The sequence below is a fragment of the Alligator mississippiensis genome, chromosome 14 (assembly GCF_030867095.1).
Source record: "Alligator mississippiensis isolate rAllMis1 chromosome 14, rAllMis1, whole genome shotgun sequence".
Lineage (NCBI taxonomy): Eukaryota > Metazoa > Chordata > Crocodylia > Alligatoridae > Alligator > Alligator mississippiensis.
In genome coordinates, this window is record NC_081837.1 from 4603207 (window position 1) to 4613677 (window position 10471).

General features: G+C 42.2%; 1 protein-coding gene across 10 annotated transcripts in view; it reads right to left on the reverse strand.

The window, feature by feature from the left end:
* BCAS3 (BCAS3 microtubule associated cell migration factor) overlaps positions 1-9723 on the reverse strand; it is a 445712-nt gene extending 435989 nt beyond the window's left edge. For 7 of the 10 annotated variants that reach the window (XM_014608078.3, XM_014608076.3, XM_019493313.2 and 4 more), the window contains exons 1-5: positions 9568-9667; positions 8810-8897; positions 4944-4998; positions 2401-2476; positions 348-454 (exon numbers count right to left, since the gene is read on the reverse strand). In XM_014608078.3, the coding sequence (XP_014463564.1) occupies positions 348-454; positions 2401-2476; positions 4944-4998; positions 8810-8880 (309 nt within the window). In that variant the 5' untranslated portion in view covers positions 8881-8897; positions 9568-9667. Of the gene's footprint in view, positions 1-347; positions 455-2400; positions 2477-4943; positions 4999-5706; positions 5776-8809; positions 8900-9309; positions 9489-9567 lie in introns of those variants that run through there. The other 3 variants (XM_019493311.2, XM_019493312.2, XM_019493314.2) reach the window with 3 other exon arrangements.
* Positions 9724-10471: the final 748 nt, after the last annotated feature.

The window sequence follows — 10471 nt, forward strand, 5'->3', positions numbered from 1 at the left end:
ATTGCCTCTTTCTTGCGGACCTTTTTGATTATTCCCCCATATTCGTAATACTAATTTATCTGAAGTGTTACTGTACCCTACTCTGATCAGATTCTGGAAATTTATTTTAAAAGCAATTAATCGGGGGAGGGGGGGGTGGAAAATCAGATTTGAAGTAGCTGAATTTAAGTTTGAGGCATACCAAATATTAATCTTTTTAATATGGGTGAATGCTGAATCTTTCTAATACTGAGTAGGAAATAGTTAAAGTAGTACAACTACATTCCATTCCAAAAATTTAGATATGGCTTAACAACAGTATCTGGGCAAGTCTTAATGTCTGAAGGTGAAGTTTACAGTGTACTTACAGGTATGCTCCATATCTGCATTCCATCACTGTATCCAATCATTAGCAGCAAAGGGGGTTCATTTCCAGTACTGTGTATTTCATGAAACTCCATATTCCTTGACGTATCTAAAGTGGGTTTGATTATCGGAGCAAAGATAACTAGTTAAAACCAATCAGTGTTAGCACAGTTACACTGTATGCCTTTTTCTAAATCCATGTTCCCATTCCTACAACTAAAGGTAAAACCAAAGTGTTTCCAGCCTTTAAATTCCTACAACAGAAAAAAAAATAGTGGGACACAGCCCTTAGACATAAGGAGCAGGCTCAGTAAACAGAATTTCAAGTGAGAGGATACAACATGTCAGTGCAGATGGAAAGATGCTGGGATATTTCCTATCCCACCTCACAAAGCCAGCTCCCACTAGCTGCCCCAAGGATTTCTGTTCGTTCTACCTTCTGTGGTTAACATGACATGGTAAAGTTAATTTTCTAGACGTAACAAGAAGTCCTTGCAATAGGTCTCTTCACATTTCATATCTACCACTCTGAAGCCAACTTTATAAGATCTGCACAGTCTACAGTGTTCTGCTGAGATATTATTTATTAACAGAGATTACTAGTGCCTTGTGGAAGATACATTACACAAAGAAAATAGAGGGATCAAAGATGTCTTCTTTAATATGTTCTCTCATTTTAGAACAGAGGAAATTCATAGGGGAGAAAAACATATACTTATGTAGCACTTCTACAAATCAAAACTACTTAGAAATACCACCTAATTAATCTTCACAACATCCCCATGAGGAAGGCAATTCCCATAAAAACATCATAGTGCTTGAGGAAAATATGAAGACAAGCTAAATGCAAGCTAAAATAACCAAATGTGTATAACTTTACCTGGGCCTCTCTCTTCATTAGAGTGTAAATCATCACTTTTTAAAAGCATGCAAACATGAAGGATTATGGGGGGGTGCAAGCAGGTTAAATAAAACTAACAGGATTAAATTGGACAAAAGTAAATTTAGACTAGTGGTCTGACTGAATGCAAGAGATTGTCTATTAGACAGCAAAGCAGACTCTTCAAGGGAAGAGGCTGGAATACTTAAGATGGACAGTGAGGGAAAACAAAAAACAGCAGGGAACAATATGCACTGGCTAGAGCTGCAGGCAGTGACTCACCCAGATCAATAGGCCTTTTACCATCTCCATCTTCTGTGAATTTGAGACCCAGCAGCCTTTGTGCCATTCCAAAGGATGTAAATCACATAACCTGTCCTACATGCCATAAAGAGTCCCAACCCCAGCCCTGGGCCATGCTATTGAGTCTCATCTGGGACAAGAGCAAGTCCTGACCACTGGGACAAAAAGAGCAGACTAAAGATGCAGTCAAGAAGCAAACCTCAATGGAGTTTCAAACCATTGAGCTCCAGAAGGTTCCAGAGGATTTGGACAGCTGCCTGCAACTACATGGCTAGTACAAACAAATTGACATGCACCATTAACACCCATATGAGTGCAAGATGTTTTGATTCGCTCAAGCAAATACTCATCTGACCGTTATTCATTTGACACTGAACTGACCTTACCGATCATGTTGTCTATAACCTATCTTATTTGAAAAGAGATTACTGGGAAAGAGTGATGCAAAACATCTTAAGTGGCTACCACAGAATATGGATTATGTCACTGCACCAGTTCACTGTGTGGGAATGAGGCTGGTGGGAGAGATCAAGTGATTTAAACTAGGAATCAACTAGTCCACTAGCTATACCCAATTCAACGTTTTAATTTCAACCGATTTGAATAATGGGAGGGATCAGAGACTTGCTTTGGAATCTGCTTCCCTCACTTCTTCAAAGCCAGAGTTTGCTCATCTTCAAAAGATGTTTCAGATACACTCAGGATGTTGCCTGACAAAGTCTGCCATGAACGTGCCTGTTCTTTATAAAGCTATTCTTCATGCACAAACTTTTGTCTATATTGCAATTTTATGTTTTTGCTGGCTCAGATTATTGTGCATGAGCCCAAGAGATACAAGAATAAAAATAAGTTGGAGAAGAAAATAGTCATACCATTTATGTCTGCATTTTCAAATCTGACCCAGACTATTTTTTCTTTTTCTTCTGTTGGTGGAGTACTGCTGTAGGCCTACAACAAAAACAGAAAAGCTGATAAGAAAACAAAGTTTAATTTTTTTCCTTCCGCTATAAATTACATCAGGAACAGCAAGGCGAAAAAAAACCCAACACACACGCGCGCACACACACACACACACACACACACACACGCACAGAACAGTATTCCTGCATATACCTTTTCTTAGATACGTTTAAAATTAAGTATGCTCACCATGAAATCCTTCATTTTAAAATACAAAATATAATTCAGTTAGTCTAGCTCATTAATGAAAAAAAATGACATGTGAGTCCACAGCTTTCCAGAAGCAGTGTAGATGTGCTAACTGGCTTTGGATTTTTTCAGTACTATACACCATGTTCTGATTATAAGTTCACCCTGCATCTAGGCCCAGCCCACATTTTCAGGTTTGATTTTAGAGGGGGGAAAATGTGTCTTGCCAGAATATTAGCTGATAAGTACAGAAAAAAGACTTTGAACTGCTGTTGCACTTATGAAATCCCAAAAGAGAATCAAAAAACTAGGAGAGGGCTTAAAGAGTTAAGTGCACTAAAAATACTAAAAACAAAACCTGCACTTAACTGTATGCACAGACAGACTGCAAATATAAAAGTCAGGACTGTAGTGGGCCCATTATAGGTCAGCCCCATAAGTCAAATGTAATGCTGATGGTTCTTCTGAACGGAAAAAAGGCGACAAGACTTATAATCAGAACAATAACAGTATGTGTCTTTGTGCTAAGCAGACTAAGAAACAAGTTTTAATAATCCTTGATTTTATCAGTGAAAACGTATATCTATGTGAAGTATAGTCGTTTTTTAATTCCTTTTTGATGCACTTAAAAACATTATAAGCAACAGTGCAAAACACAAGAGGTCTTTACTATGGAATTTTCATTATAATCATGACATTAATATACCCAACATGTTTAAGTTTGGAAACGAATACAGTATAACTCCAGCAAAGCACATCCATACTTCAGTTAAATATATTCTGCAGATATCCCTAAACAGATGCGATACAAAGAAACTCTGAAATGGAGCTTTTTGGTGCTTCTAGGCTGCACAAGTTTTACAGTTCTCAGGAGAGGCTGTGGTAGTCCGAACATGAGTTACAATGGAAAAAACATAGTTTCCAACTGAATTATTGCAAAATACTGTGCAGCATTTTGGATTTTAAATGAAAAGAACTTGTATAATCACTTTATGCATACCAGATAGACAATAATATGAACTGAAAATATAAATGAAAAAAATTAGTGGTGGTATTACTTTTCAAAACAAAGCATGTTCCATGTTTTCAAAGCAAACTGGTTTGTAAAGTTAGACACAGATTGCATCATTTTAACTACAGAAAAAGATTCTAGGGGGAAAAAAAACCACATACACATACACACCCTTTAACTGCAAATTTGACTATGCTTCATTTTATCATGGCTTTAAAAAAATGCATTTGACAAATTACCAGTAGTGAGCAGGAAACTGTTTCTCAGGGACAGGGAGAGAGTTGCCAAATAAAAAAAATAAAAAAAAAAAGAAATGGTTTCTGGAGTTGAACTCACCTTCCAGATATGAGCCAACATATTGCTGCCTTCCTGAGTCTAGAGATGAATAGCTGCAGTGTCTTTACTACTGCCCACTGCTTTTCCAGACACTAGCAGCATGAAATTACCATTCTGGTTAGTCTCCCCCTGCTACTTACAGGCCTGTGGGCAGTAGGGCAGTGATCACAATCATTAATTTCAATTGTTGCTGAGGAAAGCTATGAACAGCAAAGACCAGCATCAAAGCTATTCTCCCCAAAGGACAATTCAAGAACTACAGCCTGCAGGAGAAAGCAGTGGCAAACTCATCTGGTTCCCCTCGCTCACAGCAAGTTAGAGGCTGTAGGGGAATAGATTAGCAGGTTCCCCCAACCCTAAAGAATCAGGAGGTTCTAGAGCAAGTGAAGAGAGGATGGGGGGACAACAAGATTGAGACAACACATAGGATCCTAAGCACGGTCCAGAAATAGCACCTGGGTAAGTGCTCCAGTATCTGGAAGGGCTGGACTCTACCAGCGTGTTCTCCATCTGCCTCACAAGTAGATCTCCTTCACTGATACATCTTTAACTATCTGAACAGCTAAATCATCTTCCTAGTACTTCCCCCACTCCCCAAACAGACTTCAATGCATTAAGATTTTCACTTAACTAATGATTTTAGGTGCCCAACTGAAGAACCCACAAAGGGGCCTGACTTGCAGACATAGCTTCAGAAGACAGTTCTCTCCGTTAATTGTCTAAGACCCCCTATAAGGGGTCTCAAATGGTGCACTTAAAATAAAGCATTGAAAATTACTCTTAAAAAGCCTTGGCCCTTTAAAGTTATGCATAGATTGGACCAAAAATATCACTATTTATCTTCAATAACCTTTCTGTATTGGTTATCCAATTGGCAAAGAGGTTTTTTTTTGGCTTTTATGAAAGATGCACACTTACCTGCGGTACAACATCTTGAAGAAATGTAACAACACTTTCCATATATGACTGTTCTCTGGAAGACAAGAAAAAGGAGTCATTAATTACCTGGCATGTCTAAAACAGGATGTGAATACATTGCATGGACATAAACATGAGTGGATGCACCACCAAGGAAATGATGCATGTTATGTTTCAGTTTAGATTGCCTGCTAAATGCTGAATAGAACAGAAAAAAAAAAATCTTAAAAATAATTTCTATTTTTATAAGGATACAGACTTACATTTGCACCATATGGTAGAAACAACTTTAATTTCGCCATGTATTTTATAAACAAATTAATTGGTTTGCAGTGCCAAGACTGACATGCAAACCTCCATACTTCCCTTACAGTGTTACAGGAATATCAAGTTAACACGTAGCAGAGTATAATTAAACATGCTGGATTTTAGGCAAAGTACTGAAAAGTCTGGGACTCACTACCTTAATAAACCACCCAACCACGTAATGTAATGAAACCACAGTCTGCAAGGGCAGCAGACTGACAAAATATAAAAGGAAGAAGAAGTTAGGTCAAAGGAGAGATGGAGTCCTCTTCCCTCCTGACGGTTAAAGCAGGGCAAGCCTTTGGGAAATATTGCTCAGCTTTTTTCCAGTTGATTTGCTTTTTTGTTTTTCAGTGGCTTTGTGGACAATAAAACAAGCCCTGAGGAAAAGGCCTTAAAAAGAATAGCGTCTGGAACATTTCTTTCCCTGGGCAAGAGGAACTACCTGCTGGCTTACATGTGCTATGTAGCATGTTGAAGTCGAATTGCTGGACCCATCTACTGTCAGCTTCCAAGACAAAACCGGCTAAGAGCAAGAGGAAGGCATTTTCAGTACAGTGCATTTAGGCCTGTAAAACACACCGCTCCTGGCAATTCATTAGCAGCTGCAATTAAGCAGGCGATGATGTACACTGCAAGATAGTTTAAATGTACCAGAACAAAATGTAAAGCTTTTTTTTTAAGATTATTTTACAAGAGAGGTGAGCCAAGTATGCTGTGCAGCTAATGAGCAACAAAATAAGGCTGGTGTATATGCAAGAAACGTATATTTTCTATAAAGCATGGCAACAGATTGCTGTAGCAATACACGCGGTGTTCAACTGTTGATGTAAATCTAAACAAAGAGAATTAGCAACTTTCCAAGCTCTCATCCACCAAAAAGCTTTGGAAGATTCCAAATTTATGATTATTTTTGATAGACATTCTTTACATATTAAATAAGACCTGTGTTGTTCAAACTCGGCATATGAATCACAAGAAAGAAACTGGATCACCATTGACAGAGTTTGTAGAACTGTGTGGGAAATCCAGATTCTTCATACCAAAAAACTTAGTCACTTTCTAGTTTTTCTCCTAAAACAGACCTGTGCAAATATTATGCACACACAAAGAAAAGATTACATCTTTTAAACAATGAGGCTTCCTCCAGCAAAGACAGTAGTATGGCAGAAGACATAAGTTTCTGCATACACTTTCATGCCACAGACTCTGAATCGAGACTGACAAAACTGGATTTAAAGATTACAAAGCTAAACAGAATTTATTTTAGTGGTTCAATAGAAAAGTTGGCCATAGGACTCCTGTCTTTTTCCTCCTCTTCTTTCTGCAACTAACCTACTGGATGTCCTGGCCAAGTCATAATTTTTCCATGCCCACTTGTAAAAAAGAAGTGCAATACAGTACAATTAATGTATGAAATTCTCAGGTGATAGTCCATCAGCAACCATCGTAACAGTAGAGTGGTAATGACTTCATTGCTTATTTCAGAGATGAAAATGAACATTGAACCCTTCCAAGGTACACTGCTCATGGATAAAGCAAGCAGATGTGTTTTGTTCAGTAAATGTAACCTAAATCTCTCTTGGAAAGAAATTATGTCATGTGGAGCAGCCAGAGTGCTGCAGGCTAATAACTTAAAAAAGCTTATTTTTAAAACCCAAGAGATTTCTAACTAGCTTCTAAGGGGGGACTGAAATCTGTGTTTGAGGCCAAACACAAACCTGTCTCTTGCACGTGCCCCTCTTACGTTTTGTACAATAAATGTTGCCATTATTTTTATATATATAACCTAGGAATTCAAAACAATGGCAGAAGGCTGAAATTTATACCATGTTACCTAAAAAAAGTTAAAATTCTGATATAAAAGAGGATACCTATTCAGGTATCCGCTGTTCAGGTTAGGACAACGCAACGTGTAACAAATCACCACTCATGCAAATCACCACACCACCTCACATGCACATATATGGCATGCAGATAAGTAAAGCACACTGTAGGAGCATTTACATGTGCAGCAGACTGTGCAGTAACTCGCGCTACTGTGCAGTCCTGACGCCGCACAGTTATTTTTAGCAGCTACTGTGCAGGAGCTTGTCGCTACCATGCAGTAGCGTCGGCGTCACAGTTTGTGCCGGGTGACGCTATGGCGATATAGCATCTCACGTAGACGTGCCCTGTAAGTACATAATTAAACTTACCCATAGAATATAGCGAGAGTCCCAATGTTACTTATTGCGTGCATTGTAACATAACTAATATGCAGAGATAACCACTGTACACGCACAAACTGCTTAAGTGTGCAGCATCTTTCAGTCCTGATGTCCACTCTGTCATTTGATTGTACTGCAGTAAAACCGCATGCTAATTGCGACTATAACCTACTTTGTAACTAATTATACTCTGTTTAACTGGGTCAGAAACAGTGAAAGGGAAGCGTCTGTCAATGGGCTGACATAAGAAGCCTTGACATTGAGGGGAGCAACTCAGTTTCAGAGCTCTCACTAGCACAGCACTGACAGCAATGCATGTTAATGCCCAGTGCTGTGATATTAGCATTTCTTCCCTCCCATAGTAGCCTGGGTTGCAAGAACCTTCTCACGGAGTTATAGGAACAACTTTATTCTATTTGCTCCAGGTCAGACCAAACAGATCCTGATTTGTTTGCTCATATGTATTAGCTCTTATTTGCACGTAAGAGTTGCCAAAGCAGGTAGAAGGTGTAGGGGTTTAGATTGTAGCCGCGTTAGTCTAAGGACGTAGGCAGACGGTAGGTAGAAGGTGTAAGCATTTGAATACAGTGCCATATTGCAATGACAATTCAGCAGCGTAACATCACCCCTAAAGAAATTCTGCCGCTACACAACAGCTTATGACAGGCAAAGCCAAGTCCACTGGTTTTCTGGATCCTCTCACTGAGAAAGTCCACCGTGCTTCTGTGAGTGAAGGGTGGTAATTTAGGAGGCATGACAAAAGCAAGAAACTCTTACTTATATGCTGTGTTTTGGCTGCCCATAAATTCTTCCATGCTAGCACCATAATGAAATCCACAACTGCACTCACTGGCACATTATCCTTCTATGTTTTAACTTAACATCCTCTCACATGAATGAAATAAATAAGCACAAGGCTGGGAAAAAAGGCTTATTTACCAAAACGTCCCCAGTAACACAGCAAACCAAGGGTCAAACTTGTTACAGTTGCCTTATAGCCAGCATAATATTTTTGCTTGCTAAACACATTTGTTTTGCAATCTTCTCCTTTGTTTATAAAAGGTAGACAATTATCTCTGATGCAACTTGAAAGGGCTGGTCAACACGTTGGTTACTGCCCTAACGAGTGTCCTTTTTAAAGAGGCTGCCTACCGCGTACCATCTTGGGACGCTGGAAAGAGCAGGGCACGGGCTTTTTTTTCCTCTGGAAAATTCTCCGCGCAACAAAACTTTCCTGTTTTAGTCATTCCCTGTTGATTTTGTGAGGACGTTTGTACCGGGTACTTGTTGTACAACCACCCTGCGGGCATTTCACACGGTGTGAACGGACGTCGTATAAAATACGCTTACGTGACAGCCTGCGGGCGAACCACGACTCCCCCGGTACATCGGCTAGGACGACGGGGAGATTCTGCTGCCATCGCTGCGTCGCAGACACCTACAGACGGGAAAGTTTTAAAAGCGATTACTTTGATATATAAATATGTTAGTCCTCCTTTTTCTCTTCAGGACGACCGTTCAGCTCGCACGGAGGACTCAGGTTTTCGGGGTACAAACACCCTGCATCAGTCAGGCCCCTGCGACGGGTTACATCTATTACGCAATTAATACATACATACATACATCACTGGTGAATCGCGAAATAAACCTAAATAAGACCAGTCACGGGCGCAAAGTCATACACGATAAATACACGATAAATGCAGATCAAAGCAATTATCACACGATAAAAAAAAAGTCACAGCCGTGACAGAGAAGTAGGGCAAGGAGACACCTCCCCCATAATCCCTTCCCATCCCCCCTTCCAGTGCCAACCCATCCCCCCTGAAGCCCCACCCATCCCCCCTCACCTCAGACCCCTTCCCACAATCGCCTCCCGGCCCCAACCCCGGGGCGGTTGGTGCGGGCACGGCGCAGGGGAAGCCCCCGGCAGTGCTCAGCCCTGCCCCCCGCGGGGCGTGTGGCGCGGGGCGGGGGCCCAGCAGCCCCTCACAGGCGGGAGCGCTGCCGGGGACGAGCCCCGGGCTGCCTCAGGGCACGGCCGGGCCGCGGCCGTTGGCGGGTGGGGGTGGGGGTGGGGTGAGGGGGGGGGGTCGCCCCGCCCGTACCTGCCGCGTCGCCCCGCTCGCGCTGACACTGTTTGGGACCCTCGCTCGGGCACTGACACACCGCGCCCCGCCAGCCAATCGTGTGGCAGCGGAGGCGGCGCCTTGCCGGCTCCCGCCCAATCGGAACCCCCACTCTGAGGCTAGGGGCGGGGCTCCGCTGCCATCATGGGTGATTGCCACCCCTCTCCCTCTCTCTCCAGGCTTGGTTGAGCGAGCAGAGTTTAGCCAAGCAGGGTGGGTGACAGGGAAGAGGGCGCTTTGTTTACATCCGGGTCTCGCGAGAGCCGGCGCAAGAGCCCGGCGCACGTGGACGGGCGCCTGCCAATCCCTGACCCGCGGCCAATCGTGGGGGAAGGAATCCCCCAAGCCCCGCCCACTTCCAGTCGGCTTGAGCGCTGTTTACCTTCCGGGAGGGGGCGTGGGCGTTGTGCGTCATGACGCAGAACCCGGAAGTTCACGGGGCGGCAGGGTGCGGCGCGTGGGCCGGAGGAGTCCAGGGCTCAGGTGAGTAGGACCCAGCGCCCTGAGCCCGTCCTCAGAAGGCAGCCTGGGGCTCAGGTTCCCGCTGGGCAACAGCTGGTCCTCTCCCCCACAAAAAAGGTTTTATTCAAGGAGAGAAGCATTTTAATATCATTTAAAGCATTATAATAAAGTGTCGTGTTTAGCCTTACTTTATTATAATGCTTCCAGTGAGCCTAAACACGTTATTATAATGCTTGAAGTGTTTAGGATCTCTTAAAGTATTATAAGAAAAGTGTTTTAGGGCTGTCAGCTGTGAATTTTGATATTTTCCTCACTTTTGAGTCACTCATCGCAGTGGAGGCAATTGATATAAGTGTGTGAGGTTGGGCTGCAGTTGCTCTCGCTGCCTGTCAAGAGCAGAGGATAAAATTCATTATTATAT